General features: G+C 37.1%; 1 protein-coding gene across 1 annotated transcript; it reads left to right on the top strand.

Annotated features, from left to right (window-relative positions):
- The first annotated feature begins 9465 nt into the window (after positions 1-9465).
- On the top strand, positions 9466-10421 carry LOC132616173 (agamous-like MADS-box protein AGL80). The gene has a single exon (XM_060330782.1). It carries the CDS (start codon positions 9474-9476, stop codon positions 9828-9830), a length of 357 nt encoding a protein of 118 aa, XP_060186765.1. The 5' UTR covers positions 9466-9473; the 3' UTR covers positions 9831-10421.
- The last annotated feature ends 10149 nt before the right edge of the window (positions 10422-20570 follow it).

Here is a 20570-nt window from a genome sequence, read left to right as displayed (position 1 = left end):
ATCTTGGCACCAAATCCCACGGCCAGAACAAAGGGGCCAAGGCATCACTTTTCAGCCCATTATTTGGGCGTGAGAAGCAGCCCACTTTGGGCAGAATTTTAAGCTCGTTGGGCCTCCTTTTGGGGCTCTATGTGGGCCCAATTTCCTCCTTTTAGGTTTGGACTTGGATCATGAAATATGTGTAGCACTTAGTACACTCTTTGTCATTATTCTTGGGCTCTTCTTCTACGATAAACAACATCTTGATTTTTCACTGAAGCTCGTCAACCTTTAATGGAAGTATGCCACCATGGATGCTATCATTCCCCTCTTCTTGAAAACAATTCGTCCTCAAATTTGAATCTCGCAAAATCAAGAAGATACGTAGTAGTAAACAACATCTATTAATTGAAAGCAACAACGGTAGGAACAAAACAAGATAGTGACCATGTGTCCACTTAACCCAATTAACCCTAGCATTTATAAATACACCCTTAAAAATCATGTAGACATCATCATCCCAATAGAAAATTTTCCAACATGTATAAGCACAACAAGGTTCTCGTCTAGATGCCATAAAGAATGATACATGTCTCTCCAATTTATTTCTATCAATAAAGTATTTCAATGGGCATGATAAAGACGACATAAAATCTCTAAAACATTCTTCCAATTGAACACCTTTATGATATATCCAAGCATCCTTAATTACACCTCCCACAAAATTTCCCACATAAAAGCTATTCACACAAGCAATAGAGGTTCCAAGAAAGTTAGAAGAATCCTTAAATTCCAAAACAAAATCTCCATTAAATTCAAGCTCATTCTTTTCAAAATCATTGAATTTCAAGTAATTGCTCAATTTCTCAAACAAGGAACCGTGGATGCATTCAACAAAAAGTATTTGATCACTAGTATCATAATAATTATGTATCTCCTCATCACTAGTAGCAAACACCTTTTTAAGCTCACAATCATCAATACTTGAAGAATTATGTCTCATTACACAGAAATAACCATATTTCATCGAGTTGTCACATGAAAACTCTTTCGACACTAAAATAAGAGAACAAGAATCATCTAACTCACTATCAAGTCTCTTCCCACACACATTATGTCTTTTTTCAGCAAGTGAGAATCCACAAATAACAACGCCATGCTCAATATTAAAAGGGAACAAATTACTCTTACACTTGAACTTAGAGGTTCTAGTTAATGACTTATTATATAGCAACATAGCATCATCCTCAAAATTAATAAAGTCACCAACATAAGAAATAAGAGTGTAGTTCATTACCTCTAGAAAGACCTCAAGTGTTCTAGGAATTCCAAGAATGTGAATAAACTAATTATACATACCGTATTTGGTCTTATGCAGCAAAGAAATAATATCACCTCGTTTTTCCTTGTTCATTGGTGTTAGGTTCACAACTTTATCCTTCTCATCAACATGCACTCGCCCTATGAGATGTGTAGTTTCGACCACTTTAGGATTAATTTCATCCAATGATGGTTCTACAATGCAAAATTTCCCATGAGTGCCTACAAGAGAGTCAAAACAGCTAGAAGTAGAAGTAAGAGTATTAGAGTTAGAATAAGAAATAATCTCACTCAAACTCCTTTCTTTTTCTTTTTCACTCTCATTCTCACTTTTTTTATCACTTGACATCTCATTCTCTTCACTAAACACAACCTCTCCTTTTTCCTCTCTTGAGATGTCAACATGCACTCCCTCACTTCTCTCATTCTTTTCTCTCTCAAAATTTTTCATTGCTCCCCTAATACGTTTCTGATCTTCATAAACTTCTGATGGAGGTAAAGGTGCAAGTATATGTTTTCTTCTATTTAGCTCAAGAAAAACTCTATTCTTCTCCCTGTCATGAATTGCATTCCTATTAAACAACCATGGGCGTCCAAGCAGGATATGACAATCTTGCATTGGAATTACATCACAAAGAACATTATAAGAATACTTTCCAATGGCGAAAGAAATTACGCATTGCTTTGTCACCTTAAGTCCACCAAAATCATTCAACCATTGCCGCTTATAAGGAGTAGTGTGCTTGATGCATGTAAGTTCCAACTTCTCCACCACGTACGAACTCACCACATTAGCACCACTTGCATTATCAATAATCATAGAGCAAAGTCTACCATTTATCCCACACCTTGTATGAAAAATATTTTCCCTCCTTAAATCAGCTACATTGACATTCATATCCTCCAATCGTGTGGTCATCATACGCGACACTTTAGCTAAGTTGGTGTCTTTTTGAGTTCCAGCTTCAATTTCCTTACCTGTTTGAGACATCTCAAGAAAATATCAAAGAAACAAGTATCTCTTAATTTGGCTCTTTTTCTCTCTCTATTGATCTTACCCTCTCTTGCCTCTTTCCACTCAAATTACTACCTTTGGTTGGATCCTTTAGGATTTATATATAAACCCTATTAGTAAAAACCTTTTAGAAGTAAGATTTAGAAAGAAAAATAATTTACCAACTCCCAGAAGAATTGGGATTGATGAAACAAGAAAAAAGACCAATTTATGTAAAAAGAAAACTTCAAATTTCCCCTCTTATTGGTTTTCCTTCTTGATGTTGGAAAAACAAGAAACACAATAACTATGGAGTTTCTTAATTTGCAAGATTTTTTTTTTGGCTATATAGCTTTACTATTTTAAGCTACTAAAAGAAAAAGAGAATTTTCATTTTTTTTTTACGAAACTCCCAAGATTATCAAGAACGGAACCTTGATAGGACTGCTCTGATAACACTTGATAAGAATCGGGTTACTTGAACAAAACAAGATTATAATGCGGAAGCGAAAATATGAAGATTAAAGACGAGAATATAAAGATAGGCGAAATTCAAGAATAAAATCCCCAAATTTCAAGATTAAGTGATAAGAACCCTAATTGGTCTTAGTATTCAAAATTAGCGGATTAAGACTAATTAAGATACTAATAGAGTCAATTCAAGAACTTATATCAAAAGGTGATCTAGACCCCTATTTCGAAGAAATTAGAGACAATAATTAGTATAAGACTAATTACCTTCTTTAATTGACGAATAAGAACCAAAGATATCAAGTACGAATTAATCTTACCTCTTAAAAAGAATCGTTCTTATAAGGTTGCAAGATAAATCCAAAGTAGCCACACAAAGGTGTAAAATAGAGAAACTGTCAATAATAATAATATTTTTTTGTTCCTGAAAATAACAAAATCCACCCCTATATATAGGGGAAATGTATCCCAAATAGAATGGGATTAGAATCTACTTTTATGGAAATAATTAAATACTAAAACCTAACTAGGAAACTTTTAAAATAGGAAACATTAAATAAGTAAAACCTTTCCAAGAATTGCCTAACAAAAATAAGGAAAGAAGTGCCAAATCTTGGCACCAAATCCCACGGCCAGAACAAAGGGGCCAAGGCATCACTTTTCAGCCCATTATTTGGCCGTGAGAAGCAGCCTACTTTGGGCAGAATTTTAAGCTCGTTGGGCCTCCTTTTGGGGCTCCATGTGGTCCCAATTTCCTCCTGAAGCTCGTCAACCTTTAATGGAAGTATGCCACCATGGATGCTATCACATAGGGTATGGCACATGGGTTGACTTAGTTATTCTAGATATGATAGATTTTGATGTCATTCTGGGTATGAGTTGGTTAGCTCCTTATTATGCAATTCAAGACTGTCATGCCCAGACAGTCACCTTAGCTATGCTCGGGGTGACTACACTTGAGTGGAAGGGTAATATTAGTGCCTCCCCAAAGAAAATTATTTCCTTTATTCGTGCAAAGTAGCTAGTGGATAGGGGTGCTTGGCTTATTTGGCACAGATCTGTGATACTAGTGTTGACGGTCCATCTTTTGAGTTATTTCCTGTGGTACGCGAGTTGGTAGAAGTGTTTTCTGTAGACTTGCAATTCATGCCACCGAACCGTGATGTTGATTTCTGCATTAACTTAGAGCTAGGGACACGCTCTATTTTTATTTCGCCATATCGGATAACACCAGCAGAGTTGAGGGAATTGAAAGAACAACTTCAGGATCTTCTTAGTAAGGGTTTCATTCGTCCGAGTGCCTCCCCGTAGGGCGCTCCTGGGTTGTTCGTGAAAAATAATGATGGGAATATGTAGATGTACATTGATTATCGCCAGCTAAATAAAGTCACCATTCAAAATAAATACCCCATCCCTCGTAGTGATGATTTGTTTGATCAGCTTCAAGAAGCTTCTGTGTTTTCAAAAATTGACTTAAGATCGGGTTATCATCAGTTGAAAAATTAGGTAGAGGATATTCCTAAGACAAATTTTCGGAAAAGATATAGGCATTATGATTTTTTGTTATGTCTTTCAGGCTTACCAATTCCCCAGCTGCTTTAATGGATTTGATAAATGGCATTTTTATCCATACTTAGACTCTTTTGTGATAGTGTTTATTGATGACATCCTAGTTTATTCGAAGACTAAAGAAGATCATGAAAAACACTTGAGAGTTATTCTTAGGTTGCTGAGAGACAAGGAGTTGTACACCAAGTTCTCTAAGTGTGAGTTTGGGCTTGTGTCTGTGTCCTTCTTAGGACATGTGGATACAAAGAAAGGGATTATGGTTGATCTTAAAAATATTGAGGAAGTGAGAGATTGGGCTATGCCTATATCAGTGACGGAGATTCACAGTTTTATGGGGTTGTCCAGTTACAACCATCTGTTCGTGAAGAGGTTTGTTTCTATTGCTTCAGATTTGTGGGAGAGGATAGTGATGGATTTTGTAGTTGGTCTTCTGAAGAGTTTCCATAAGTTTGATTCGATTTGGGTCATCGTTGATAGATTAACCAAGTCTGCCCATTTCATACTGGCTCAGATTACCCATACTGCTCAAAAGTTGGCCAAAACTTATATCTGTGAGATTGTTCGTCAGAATGGGGGTCCTATTTTAATCATATCCAATAGAGGCACAACATTTTACATCCCGATTCTAAAAGACTTCGCATTTAGAACTGGGCACTAGATTGGACCTTAGTACAGTTTCCCCCTTAGACAGATGGCCAGTATGAGCAAACTATTTAGGTCTTGGAGGATATGTTATGAGCTGGTGTGATTGACTTCGATGGCCATTAGGATCAATTTTTACCATTGGTAGAATTTGCGTATAATAATAGTTACCACTCGAGCATTGACATGGCCCCGTTTGAGGTCTTTATGAGAGGAGATGTAGGCCTCATATTGAATGGTTTGATGTATTTGAGGTAAGGCCATAGGGTATTGATCTTTTGCGAGAGTCTTTGATAAGGTTAAGGTGATTCAGGAAAAGCTCTTGGCAGCTCAGAGTAGGCAGAAGGAGTATGCGGATCAAAAGGTCTAAGATCGTGAGTTCATGGTTAGAGAACAAGTCCTGTTGAAGGTCTCACCCATGAAGGGTGTGATGAGGTTTGGGAAGAAAGATAAGCTTAGTCCAAGATTAATTGGTCTGTTTGAGATTCTCAGTCGTGTGGGGGATGTAGCCTATGAGTTGGCTTTGCCTCCAAGTTTGTTAGGTGTTCATCCAGTGTTCCATGTCTCTATGTTGAATAGATATCATGGTGATGGGTCATTTATCATTCGTTGGGATTCTGTCTTGTTAGATGAAAATCTATCTTATGAGAAATAGTCTATTGCGATTCTATATAAAGAGGTTCGTAAGCTGAGATCAAAAGAAATAACATCAGTGAAGGTTCAGTGGAAGAACCGTCCCATTGAGGAGGATACTTGGGAGACTGAATTCGATATGCGCACTAACTATCCCCAGCTTTGCACTAAGTTAGGTACTTTTCCCCGTGTTTCTCTTTTTTGCCTGCTCTGGGATGAACGGGTGTTTAATTAGTATTTGATGTAATGGCTCGCAAGCTTGTTATGGGGGTGACTTGGTAAACTAGGGCTCCGTAGGGAATTTCGAGGCCGAGGGTGAGTCCGTAGCGTGTTTTTATGTATATGTGCATGTTTGGTTTGCGTATGTAAGGCCTCGGATTGGTGTTAGGATTTTTGGGTGAAAATTGGTGGGAAAACCCGAGCTACTGGTCGAATGGACCGCTGCAGTGGGTGTGGGACCACTATAAAGGGTAGGCGACAATTAATAAGGTCCTCTATAGCGGGACATTCCTGTTATAGAGGGACCGTGGCAGTGAGAGGTCGACCGCTGTAACGGTCCACTTGATGCATAATCAGTATTTTATATTCTTATTTCCGAACTCATTCCCCACATAACTCCAAAACAGTTCCTAAGAACTCTTGTGGTTAATATCTAAGGCTAGGGCTAAATTACTATTGAAAGCTAAGTCTCAACCCTCTACTTTGTTCATTCCATCATCACATTAAGTTCCATAATTATTTTAAGGTTCGTTAATGGCGAATGAAAGGACTAAAACCCTAGAACTTAAGAAACCCTTGAATAATGAATGGGTTGGTGATTTTATTGTTGTTTATTCATCTAAGGTTATAGATTATCATTTCCTAGGGTGGGAATTCAAGTTCTAATGGATGGGTATGATGTATTAAGACTTAGGGTTTCATAAAGATGGTAACTTTAGCATAAAAACTGCTTATAAAAGGGTTGAATCAATTAGTAACCCATGAACGGGAATAGTATAAAGGATGGAGTTCATTTTATGATGAATTCACACTTAGTGATAGTGAACCCATTTGAAAAAGGTAGAGGTAGTTGGGTTCTCTTCCCCAATTGTTGTTTGTTTGAGTATATGATCCATTAGTCACTTAGCGTTATAATTGCTAGATTTTGAACGTTCTGAAGCTTTGCGGGGAAAGCTATTGCAGGGTGATTGCATTGTTCCAGTTCGACTTTGAGTTGGGTTACGGTCTATTGGAGTTAGACTTTGATTAGTTGATTGTATATGTTATGAAATTGATAGGAGAAGCATGATTAGAGCTTCAGACATAAAATGTGGTTGGAAATTCCTAAGTTTGACATTGATTGATTTATTATTTGAAGAATTGTTATGATATGATAAAAGAAGAAGTTAATGAATACTCTTCTCATTGACTTGGAGTAATCCCTTATTCATGCTATTGATGAGTTGATTTTGAGTCTTGATATGACTTGTGACATAGTGACTTATGTTCCTTAATAATGATTTATTAACTGTTCACATTCCCTATTGATTGTGGGAATGGAAATACATTGAGATGAGAAAGAACAGATAAATATGAAAAGGTACATTTGACAGAGGGTGAGGATGTGGCCTAGTTACGGGCTCGTGATCCGAGGTCAGTTTCGGAGCGAGTGGTACATGGACACCATGGGCCCCCTGTAGGTCATGGATATTTGGGCAAACAATACCATTTAGCATGTGTGTATGGATATGTGACAGAGTTGAGATAAGTCGTGAGCTACAGTTGTGTTGGTAATGACATGGGTTGAGTTACTTTTATTTATTACTGTTCGTGTGGGCTTATCTTATTTCGGTGTTGAATGATTTTTATTGATAGTTTCATATGGTTATGCTATGTTATGTCTATCTATCTATTCTATTGATTTTGTGATTTTATGCATGAAACTAACTTAGTGGGCCTATGATGTCTACCGGTACAGAGTGTGTGTATTGATGTTACCTTGCTGCACTTTTTATTTGAGTGCAGATTGTGTGCCAGAGACATCTTCCAGACCTCACATCTAGCATGAGGCTATTTCCCGTCCAGATCTGAGGGTGAGCTTCTCTCCATGCCATGCCGCTTGAAGATCTCTCTTTGTTGATATCTATTTCCATTCCAGACATCATTCAAATTTTGGGGTTGTAATAGTTAGACTTCCGCAATCGTTATTTATTTATGGTATGACTAGATGTTTTGGTTGATTATTATATTTGTTTTATCCTTGATTTATCTAAAAGAAACTAAGTAATTAGTAGTCGTTTGGATGGTTGGTTAAGTAGATGGTTCGCCCACTAGGGGATTTGCAGTTACATGCTACTACAAATTTTCAAATACATGATTTTATAAAGTTCACTGGTAGAATAAACCAAGAATAGTATTAACAAGCTAGGCAAGATTCTAGCTTGTGTGAAGGCGAGGTCATTTTAATGCTACATGAAGGGTCTTTTAGGGAAAACCTCTCAAAATTAGAATTTCTTATAGTTATAAGGTGAATAAAGGACGACGGAAGATTTAACTAGGTTTAATAAATTCTGGCATTTTAGCTGGTAAATTTAACCCGTGAAAATTATTTAGTATGACATAATTAAATTCTATGTGGTCGCAGTTTGTTCTTCCTTTTTAGATTATACATATAGACTTTCCTATAGGGTTAATAAAGGGAAAATGAGACGATGGAAAGAAAAATTAGGGGAACGAAGAGATCAACCCAATCTAAAAGGCAAGATCTCTATCTCTCTTGCTAGTAAATCTTGATTTGCTCAAAGAATTGATTTGGAGAAAGAAATTTCACTAATTAGAGCTAAATTGTGACCTTTTAACCGAAAAACATAACGCAACAACATGATAATATATAGCATAAACTCAATTAATGTGTTGATCCTTGTTCCTCTTTTGCTTGTACAAATAGAAATTTTAGTTAAGAAGGATCGGATAAACTTCAATATGGGTCCCATGATGATTAAAATTTCACTTAATTACCATTAGAGAGTAAATCTCATCAGTATAAAATTTCTATTTTCATTTAATCAAAAATCGGTAAGGCAATCTGCAGCTATTTCCTGTTAATTTTTAGTAGATTTCTTAAATTGAATAAAATTTTCTTTTTCTTTCCTAGTATGTGTAAATGCAATGTTTTGATCATTCTTTTGTGCAATTATTGTATATTGATTTGTTTCAAATCCAATTTAGAAATTATTTCAACGTGAGTCTAGTGATAAGTTGGTAAGTATCGGACAGTAAAAAAAAAAATTAAGCGAGAGTTAGTTTTTTCATATATTTTAAAGCAACATAAAATTTCTCCTAAATATGGTTTCTGCCAAAATTGGAGAAAACATAATATGCTTCTATAAAGGCTGCGACGGCTATAATCATACACATCATAATTTAATATATAATTAAATATTTTAATACTAACCATTAAATTGATTGTTTTTTTTACTATCTTGATGATTGAAATTGGTAAGAAAGCACATTTGTTTTTACGCTATGACAATCTTTTATGGATATTACATAAAGTTTTCAACTAAATTATTCCCCTAATAACCAAAGTTTGACTCCAAAAAAATTGGTCAGCATAAAATCAAGGTCAAAACTTCTTATAATTCATGAGATAATATCTAAATTGGTAACTATTCCGCCTCATTTATTTTTCAGGCCTGAATTACTAATTGTGATAACTAAGAATCCTCTAATTCAAACTATTCAAAATTTTACAGAATCAAATTTCTCCCTACAAATAGGAGAGAATTCTAGGGGAAGAAACGCGCAACAACAAAAACAACAAAACCATTTGATCATGATATCCAAACAAACTAATTTCTCCTACCCCTTTCCCTCCTCTTTAGCCATGGTTAGAACGAGAGTGAATCTTTCTTTGATTGAAAGTATCACTGAGAGGAAAGCCTCATACAAGAAAAGACAAAAAGGATACTTGAAAAAGGCTCAGGAACTAAGCACGCTTTGTGATGTTGAAACTGTTACCGTCGTCTATAGTCCTTACCATGATGAACCTAAGGTGTTTCCAAATCATGATGCTGTCATTAATACCTTTACAAAGTTTAGGGAGCTATCAGAATTGGAGCAATCAAAAAATAGGGTGACACTAGAAGACTTCATCGAAAAAAGGATAAAAAAGTTGGGAGGATCAACTGTGGAAGGTGAGGAAGCAGTACAGGGAGAAGGAGTTCACAAAAAAGATGTATGAAGTGTTGAAGGGAAAAGATATACCCGCTAACATTAAACCTAACGATCTCAAAGACTTAAGTTACGTGATTAACCAAAACCTCCAATGGGCATGCGAACTTATTAAAGTGAAGGCCAATCGAGAGGGTTCCGCATCAAATGCAACCATTGTTGGATCAATGGTTCATTGTAGGACCAGCTTCGAGGGGCCAATTTCTTCTCTGTTTTATCCTCCAGTGGCTCCAGCATCGGTGGTTGGTCTGATGGCTCCGTCGGTGCTTGCGGGTGAGACCAACTTTGAGGGGCCAATGGATAACTACCAAAACTATTCCTATGAATTTCCACAGAGTCCAGGATTCGCTGAGATGCTGAACTAGAACAATGATGATTTAATAGATTTTTTGATGATTCATACTTCAACAACTTCAATGTTCAAGATCCAACTTTAATGTTCACTTCAACAACTTTAATGTTCTAAGGACCTAGAATGGTTGTTTGTCACTTTTAGTACTTTTTTTATGCTGTCTCATGCACTGTCTGCCTCTTTTACTGTTTGCTTTTCTACGTTGTATTAAAGGACTCTCCACATAGCTTTATTTTTCCCTCACTTGAAGTGTCCGTCTATGATCTGTTGTTTCATTTTTTTTCGGTCTGTTTTCCGTTCGCTTATGAAATTTATGATCAATTTTTTTTCATGTTTACTAGACACTCTAATATTTACTTGCCCCTTTATTATTGTTGTTGTTGTTAGTGTGGTTTCCAAAGGTGGTATCTTTGCTTTAAAAAATCTAGAATATATATATATCGGTTAAATTTTAGTTCCAAACTTTTTACTGTAGACTAGTAAGAATGCATCAATATAAAACAGATAATATTTAAAACAACAAAGAAGATTCATTATTTTGCTGACTTTATATATGTACGAAATGCAAATGTTCTGCTTTAAATTTATTGTCTAGAATTGATTTCTGCACTCCAACACTAAAAATTATATCTATACGTATATGTTTTAAGTTCAATTTCTTCTACTCTTTTTGTTCTCCCTTCGCGAGGTATGAAGGTTCCTTCCACATCCAAGGTCTGCTAGATCAATGTATCCCCATGCATCATAAATAGGCTTTTCCTATTCATTGTGCCTTCGAAAGGAGCAGATATTCAAATAAAGAGACCAAAAAAAGGGGGTTAGGGGAACATGATAATAAATGAGTAAGTGAAAATCTTACCATGACAATTAATAGTAGTACAAATTTGGTAAAAATTAAACCGAAATATATAGGCTATTCATTGTCTCAAACTTCCGCGGCCGAAAAGGTCATAGTTTCTCTAGATGTACCTCATTATAATTTTTAACGGATGAAGTGGTTCAACATAACTCTTTTAAAATGTGAGTAGAAGAAAATGACCCTATAAAGATTCTTGTATTTTATATTTAGATATTTTAAATGTAAAAATAAAGATTTTTTATCAAATGTAACAGCCACACAATCAATTAACCTAATCAAATGACTTCTTCTCTCCAATTTCTTATAGTTTCTACTCTGCCATGGTGGAGTCGCAGAGAGAGAAACTAAACAACTTTTAGTTCTCATTCATTCTGCTTCAAGATTGCAGATACATACTAAGATACAGTAATTAATACCCGCAGTAGATCTAGACCCGAAACTCATTCCGAACCTCTCGGACACAAACCAAATATTCAAACCAGTTCTAAAATATGCTACAAACTGAATCGTGCACTCGGAATTCCCTAAAGAGATCACCTTGACCCGGTGTTGACCGAGGTCAACTCAAATTCTAATAAAACTAGATTTCCAACCAAAGGTCAAAAATATCGCTGAGTCCCTCGGGAACCGAACCAGCTACTCAACAAAGTGATAATCAATATTCTGGACCTAATAGAATTGATGTAACTTTCAAAAAGACTCAGTTACCCCTGATGTTGACTTGGTCAACCAAAGACTTATGAACTTCAAAAAATCCCATGTTTTTACCCAAACCTCATCTAAATGCCTCAGAAATAGCGCCACCCGTCCCCAGAAGTCAAATATACAATAAAGAAGCTAGAAAAAGGGTCAAGAGGGGAAAAATAAACCAAAAACCAAAATGACCTAATAGGTCATTACATATGGCAGGTTTCCCAAACCTTATTGAAGTTTGCAAGTCGGTTTGATCATATTTTGTTAAAGAAAGCAACATGGATAATTCTAATGGTTTACATAGAAACTTGAAAATGTATTGAGGGGGTTTGAATGGATATGGAAAGACTTTTAGGTGATCAGTTTTCTTTCTACAGATTTGGCATGATAGTAGATCACTAGAGTGATGTGCATATTTCGTCATTAAGAGAATTAGGAGCATTTAGACAGCGACTTTTTACTCAGTTGCACCAGTTCGATGTAACAGATCTAACAGATTTGGAATTAGTGTAATTGGCCTTGGATAAGACGAGTTTTTTACGAAAATGCTTAGAATTGGCTGAGAACAAGAATTGATCCCTTTTCTAAGGATTCTTGGTACTAAATAAGACTTTGGATGGTGTGGAACAGAGATAAGTAGAATCAGTATATTTTATCGGTACAGGCTTGGCAATAGATTTCGACTATGACTAGAAAATTATGGTGACTATGATGGCATATGTGGAATCAAGTCTATTACGTTCAGAGTTGTGGTTTTAATCAAAATCTTGTATTTCAAGCGGAGGCAGTTTAGTTATATGAGAATCTGTTTAGAAGGATGTTTCGGGCATGGAAAAATGGAGATTTAGGTATTTGAGCTAATTTAAAGGAAGATTTGACCGATATAGTGAACAAGAGGTGTTATCGGCGTGGTCCTTGCCTGTGGAGGCTTTCATGAGGTTTATAATGGAGATTCTTTCGCCGCTCAATATCTTGGGTACTTTTCTTTACCATTCGAGCATTGAAATGGCACCATTTCAGGTAGTATATTGTAGGAGGTATTATTCTTCAGGTGATTCGTTCAATGTGTTCAAGGTTAGGTCTTGGGGTACAGACTTGCCAAAAGTAATGGACTACTGCTGGACTCTCTCAGTCCCAATTGGCAATTTATTTATTGTCTATTAGCCTTGTCCTTTGTTATCAATTAAATATAAGTTGACTTGATGAAACATCTAATTCGCTTCTCCTTTTTTTATTTTTTTTATTTGGTTCTTTCTATGATTTTACCAAGTTGGAGTAATGAACTAATTTTACTATTTTAGCGTAAATTGCGCTATATGTACGTTGCCGCTACAGCTTCGCACAAGAATGTTAGGTGACACATGAAAAATGTTAGGATCTCGGTTATAAAAGAGAGACTTAATTAAATATGAATAAGTGATTTCATTTGTTAGAAATGTCTCAAAACACATCTACGTAGGTGTTGTATTTCAAGGAATGATTGGAAAAATAGATTGTTTAATTTTTCAAATGGTAAACAGTGTTGTTGTTTTAAGATGAATGGAGGAATACTTTTTGATACTTTATATCATGATTTGGTGTTTGGATATGAACTTCAAATCATTTATTTGTGTAGAGGCTGACTTAAAGTTGAAATGATGTTTTGGACATGCAATTTCAATTTCAAAAGTGGTAATTTTCATGTAAACATGAAAATCTCATAATCCGTGAAAACTATAAAAGAAATGCTCCAACTCTTATATAATTTTACCAAATGAGCAACCCATACTTCATAAACAAGTTATTGGAATATCCTAAGGCATCAAAATAAAATAAATCGCATATCATCATAATTTTTTATATATAAATTCTTGCAATTACATGCTATTAAAAATTTTCAAATATACGATTTCACAAGAGCTCACTGGTCCAATAAAACAAAAATAGTATTAACTAGCTAGGCACGATTCTAGCTTGTGCGGAGGCGAGGTCATTTTAATGCTACAAAAGGGGTCTTTTAGGGAAAACGACTCCAAATTAGACTTTCTTATAGTTATAAGGTGAATAAAGGAAGACGGAAGATTCAACTAGGTTTAATAAATTGTGGCTTTTTGGCTGCTAAATATAACCCGTGAAAATTATTTAGTATGACATAATTAAATTCTAAGTGGTCGTTGTTCGTTCTTCCATTTTAGCTTATGCCTATAGACTTTCCGATAGGGTTAATAAAGGGAAGATGAGATGATGGAAAGAAAAATTGGGTGAATAAAGAGATGAACCTAAGCTAAAAGCCAAGATCTCTTCTTCTTTGAAAGTAAATCTTGATTTACTCAAAGAATTGATTTGGATAAAAAAAAAATCACCAATTAGGGTTAAATTGTGACCTTTAACCCAAAAACATGACGCAACAACATTATAATAGATATCATAAACTCAATTAATGTGTCGTTCCTTCTTCCTCTTTGGCTTATACAAATAGAAATTTTAGCTAAGAAGGAACTGATAAACTTCAATATGGATCCCAAGATGATTAAAACTTCACTTAATTACCATAAGGGAGGACATCTCATCAGTGTAAAATGTCTATTTTCGTTTCATAAAAAATTAGTAAAACAATCTGCAGCTATTTCTTGTTATGTTTTAGTACTTTTCATAAATTGAATTAAATTTCCTTTTTCTTTCCCTAGTATGTCTAAAAGCAGTGTTTTGATGTCACGATCCAATTTAAAAGCCGTGAAGGCACTAATTCTCCCTAGTCAGTAAGCCATCCACAACCCTATTTAAAGCTGGTAAATAATTATTAAGCACAGAAATAAGCATACGAATTTAAGCCTTTATAATCATAAAAAAAAATGAATAAGTAATATAACTCCCAAAAGCCGGTGCCACTAGTACAAGAACTTCTATGTTTGAATACAAGTCTAAAGTAATAAAAAATACACTGTCTAGATAGAAAAGACATAAACAAAAATGGAAGAGAATCCGGTGCTACGGATCTGCATGCAGCTCCTCCTGACTATCCGACATAGTATCCACCTCGGCCGGTTGAACATCCTCAAAAGCCGTTAGCATGGATACCAAACCTGCACACAAAAGGTGAAGCAAGTGTAGCGTGACTACAAAATCAACGGGTACACAACATGCATCATCGATTGACCCTATCCAGAACGGAGACGAGGACTAGTTTACGAATTGCCATCACCACACTTAACCGCCATTAGTCCACAGTAATATTAATCGAATGAATCATCTTAACCTCAAGTTATAAGCCTATGTGAGAGCTTCTAATCGACAAGTGCCTCTGTTAGCCTATGAGCATACAACTCTTCTATCCGTCACATAACATAAATTTGCACTTAAGCGTAAATCAGACAACAACTCAAGTAAATCACAATCGAAGAATCAACTGTGTGATATGATATGCATTATTAGCCACTCTGCACATAGCCAGAGCTGACTGCTTTCGTTCACTGCCTTATCATACGTTTCCATAGTCTTTGTCATTAATCTTTCCATTAACATAATCACAAATCCGGCAAAGATTTCCATCAATCTTTCCATTGGAACAATCTTGTCACGACCCAATTTAGCTAAGTCGTGCAAGCACCTACTTTTCCCACCTCGGTAGGCGAACCCTTATTCTAACAATCTCAAATGCAAGAAATAATAAATAAGTAAGAAGAAGAGAAAGAAATACGTAAGTGTAGCATAATAATATATAGAATATGTAGAGTACATCAAAACCACCTCAGAAATCTGTCTTGTCATACAAAAGCAACTAACTTGTATCTACGAGTTTGGAAATATCAATAATACATAAATAGTCTTAATAAGTCTCGGAATAACAAGTAAGACATAAAATAAAGGAAGAATCTTCAAGACGGTGGACGTCCCCGTGCTCACCCTGTAAGACTCTAAGCAGCAACTCTTGCAGCCCTATCAGCCATGAGAAGCAGAGGTCGATCCTACTTGGAACTTTGCATTTATAAAAGAAAGCAACAAGTGCGGGTCAGAACAAACAACAAGTACTGGTAGGTATCACAGGTTGACTAAGTTTAGCTAACACATATCACGTCCATAAAGTAAGATAAACAGGTAAATCAATAAGGTATAAGTCAAACACGAGCCAGAATGTAAGTACACCTCATCACCCATGTTTAGCATCTAAACCCAATTGTGCCAAGTCCCAAATAGTCAGTCAGAATCTGTATATCACAAGTACATCACAGTTTATCACAATCGGAGCCATAGTACACTGCCATGCAATAATGTATGAAATGTGTATGCAATGCATATGTTGTGTACACATGTACTCTGATGATGGAACATCACATCTAGGTTCCGCGAACTCCATGTACCACTCGGTTCCGGCAACAACCTCGGCAACTGCTACCTCACGATTCTTGCAAAAACCTTGATAATAGCTAAACATAACCTCAATTCCGGGATAACCATCAGACATCGATCCTCACATCACTCCCATCCAACCGTGCCCAGCTCATAACAGTGTGTCCTCAAGTATCATCAATGTATCAACAGTATATCTTGAAGGATGAGAATGCGTGCAATGTATCAATAATCAAATCAATATCACAAGTTCCACACATGGGCATACCAACAATATCATTAAAAGGCTACACAATAAGCCGTAATCGAACACTATCCTCGCATCAAACGTCAACAAGTAAGATATTACAATATCATGGTCATGATATATCAATAGTCTCCAATACCTACTATCTACACATGGGATCAAGCCAACAACAATAGAACAAGATAAGTCACAACACAACGGGGTGGCTACCCCCAATCACACAACAAGGCAAAACCTAAGACAATATGCAACCCAACTTCATACTTGAAGGTTTACATGCTTGCTCCGACAATTTCATCTAAATATATGCTTCGCTAAAAGAAGTCTTACCATAGGGTAAACCGTAACCTACCTAGAAGGCCGAGCAGCAATATCACCAACAATCACTCCTCAGACTTTCTTTTCCATTGAACCTCAAGATAGAGAAAGTCTGGGCACATTCGAATCAAGAAGAACATCAAACAAACCCTACTTCTGTTCAAGACCTAAATCCCCAACCTATAGAATGGGTTTTTTTATCAACTAGAAGGGTGAAATTAGGAATCTAGGGGTTCAAACATGAAATTAAAGCTCTAGGTGATCAATTTCCATCAATAGCAAGCTAGAGTAATCAATAATCCACTTAATTTTGGATTCTAGGAAAAACGCCCAAATTTGGGTATAAACCCTAAACTCCAATTCCAAAAATTTAGCCACAAATTAGAAAGGATCATGAAATAAAGGATTCTATTCATCAATTCAATGCTTAAAAAAGCTAACCCAACCAACAAATCATGATTTAAAAGCCTAGAAAGAATAACTCATTGAACCCACTTTTAATCTTCAATCACTTAATGAACTATCAAGATAAAGGAATTCTAAGATGATTAAGGACAATGGCATAGTAAAGGGATTAGAAGAACTTACCACCAAGAATTTCCTCTAAGAATATCCTAGAATTTCTCCCAATAGCCCAGATTTCAAAAAAAGTAATAAATGAGGGACTTAGGGCTTTTAACACTTCATTTAATGACTTAACTGCCCGATACCCGCTTCTGCGACCATCAGGCCGCTTCAGCGTCACGCCATCAGGCCGTTTTAGCGTCACGCCATTATGCTGCTTCAACGTCACCGCTTCGACGGTCCCTTGACTGCTATAGCGGTTAAGCCAAATTTGAACAGAACACTCCTGCGACAGGGTGACCGTTATAGCGGTAGCGGTACCACGGTATTGGTGCCGCCAAAGCGGGCACTAGACACCAAAATAACACCAAGTTTCATACTTTCAACCCGAATTTTTGGCTAACTCCCAAAGCCATCTGCTCACATACCAAATACATAGGCAAACATAAAAATACGCTATGAATGCACTCATAGCCTCGGAATTCCTAACGGAGGTCGCGTTGTACGAGTTAACCCCCGATACCTTACTTCTAACTTCCCAACCCAAGTCTTAAAATGCACCCGAGTGCATTGGGAACCTAATCAGATATGTACACAAGTTCTAAATGACTATCCGAACCTGTCGGAATTGAAAGATTTCCGAAAAGGTCTGTTTACCCAAAAGTCAACTTTGAGTCAACTCTTTTACGCTTAAAGCCAAATTTTCACAAAAAGCCACACAAATCAAGCTCGAACACCTCCGGAAGTGTGTCAATGGTCTCCTCGGGTCAAAAGTGAGCTAACAAGCTCAGGAAAAGGTCAGACAGTGCCGAAAGGACTATAACGACTAAGCGGGTCGTTATAACAAATACAAATTAAACTATTGCTCGTCCTCGAGCGATGAAGGAAAAGGAATGGAGAAGTACCTGAATTAGAGAACAACTGAGGATATCAGCTACGCATATCGGACTTAGTCTCCCAAGTGGCCTCCTCAACAGGATGATGCTTCCATTGCACCTTCATAGAAGCAATCTCCTTGGACCTCAACGTTTGAACCTACCTATCCAAAATCGCAATAGGTTCCTCCTTATAGGTCAAATTCTCATCAAGCCATATCGAATCCCAACAAACAATATAGGTACTATCGGCATGGTACATTTTCAGCATAGACACATAAAAAACTGGATGAACTCCCGCCAAGCCTGGCGGCAAGGCTAACACATAAGCAACATAGCCCATACGGTCAAGAATCTCAAATGGCCTAATTTACCTAGGACTCAACTTTCCACTCTTCCCAAACCTAATAACACCCTTCACGGGTGAGATCTTCAATAGAACCTGGTCACCAATAGCGAAATATCGGACCTTCTAGTCCGCATATATCTTTTGTTGACTCTGAGCTGCCAAAAGTTTGGCATGAATAACCCTTACTCTCACAAGAGACTCACTCGATAGATCCGTACCCCAAGGTTGAACCTCAAATGCATCAAACCAGCCAACCAGAGATCTATATCTCCTACCATACAAAGCCTCAAAAGGCGCCATGTCGATACTCGAGTGATAACTGCTATTGTACGCAAACTCTGCCAACGACAATTGCTGATCCCAATGACCACCAAAATAAATAACGCAAGCTCTCAACATATCCTCGCGCACCTGAATGGTCTACTTGGACTGCCCATCGGTCTGGGGTGGAAAGTTGTACTAAGATCTAATCGGGTACCCAACTCCTCATGAAAAGCTTTTCAAAAATGGGAAGTGAAGATAGTACCTCGATCAGATATGATAGAAATGGGTAACCCATGCAATCGCATAATATCACGAATGTATAACTTGGCTAACTTCTCTACAGTATAGGAAATCTGAACTCCAATGAAATGAGCGAACTTAGTCAACTGTTCAACTTCACCCAAATCGAGTCAAACTTACCCAGGGTCTTTAGGAGACCCACAACAAAATCCATGGCAATCCTCTCTCACTTCCACTCTGGAATGGTCATCCTACGAAGTACAATATCGGGTCGCTGGTGCTCATACTTAACTTGCTGACATTTACTATGCTTAGCCACAAAATCGGCTATATCCCTCTTCATTTGACGCCACCTGTCACGACCCAACCCCGTGGGCCGCGACCAGTGCCCGAGCTGGGCACCTATACGTACCCGATACCCCAAATTAGCATATTAACAGAATAATAATATAATAATAATAATAATATTAGTGGTCGCTACAGAATTTAGCAGAAAAACAGACTTGGCACACATAGGCCGATAAGGCCATCACAGAACAGAATATCCCAAACATATGTACAGAACCCACACAGATGTATCCACAGACCTCTACAGAACATATCGTAATCATAAGACGGGACAGGGCCCCGTCATACCCTGAACAAAGTACATATCCAGATAGCAGTGACAGACTGTACCAAAAGATGGGCTCTGTAGAAGAGAGCGCCCCAAATAGAAGAAATAGGATCCTAAACGTGTGGATCAACAAACCTGTCGTCTGTACCTGCGCGGCATAAAAACGCAGCCCCCGAAGAAAGGGGGTCAGTACGAAATATGTACTGAATATGTAAAGCGGAATCACAGAAGTCAAATCATAATGGTTACAGAAAATGAGTACAGAATCCAGAGTGTCAAATGCATATTTCCAAAACAGACAGAATGCGTACAGAAACATATGTCATATCATATCATATCCGGTCCCTGACACGGGACTCGGCAGACAGAATGTGGCCACCCTCCCGACGCCGGTGCCACTATACAGAGGAATTAGAAAAAGGGGCGTGGCCCCGTATCATAAAATGTCATATCAGAATGGCCATAACAGATCAGATCAGAATAGGCGGACATGGCACATCATACTCCACAGACCCATGTACGCGTATACCTGCCCCCTCACATCGGGGCGCGGCGAACAATGCAGAGAATTACGCTTGACAACATATCCTGGCCCGGGCTCAGTGTGGGAAACATTGGGACATCCACGAATGGAGTAGTGAGAGACTAATGCAATTTAAAAATATAATAAATGTTTTCAAAGACTCGATGAAGCGTATCAAAGACAAACAAATCCAATGGGGTCGGACGGAATCATAATAAATGTATTTCGGATATCATAATAAATTACAGAAGTATAACTTTCCCGAAGTCATTCCGAGTGTCAAAATAATTTATAATATTTAACAGAATATTTAAAATAATATTCGTTAAGCGATTAGTAGGGTAATTAAAACATTTCTTTCAAAAATCGCTTAAAAAGGAAGCTTTAACACATTAGGGGCAAAACCGTAAATAGCGGGCCCGCCTTGGGACAAACAAGGCGGCGGGCTCAAATTGTGCCCTCTAAGCATATAGTATCACCTAAAAAGGTTATACAAACATTCTATGATTTTCTGAATAATTTAG

Source organism: Lycium barbarum, chromosome 10 (assembly GCF_019175385.1).
Source record: "Lycium barbarum isolate Lr01 chromosome 10, ASM1917538v2, whole genome shotgun sequence".
Taxonomy (NCBI): Eukaryota; Viridiplantae; Streptophyta; class Magnoliopsida; order Solanales; family Solanaceae; genus Lycium; species Lycium barbarum.
This window is presented reverse-complemented; position numbering and strand designations above follow the sequence as displayed.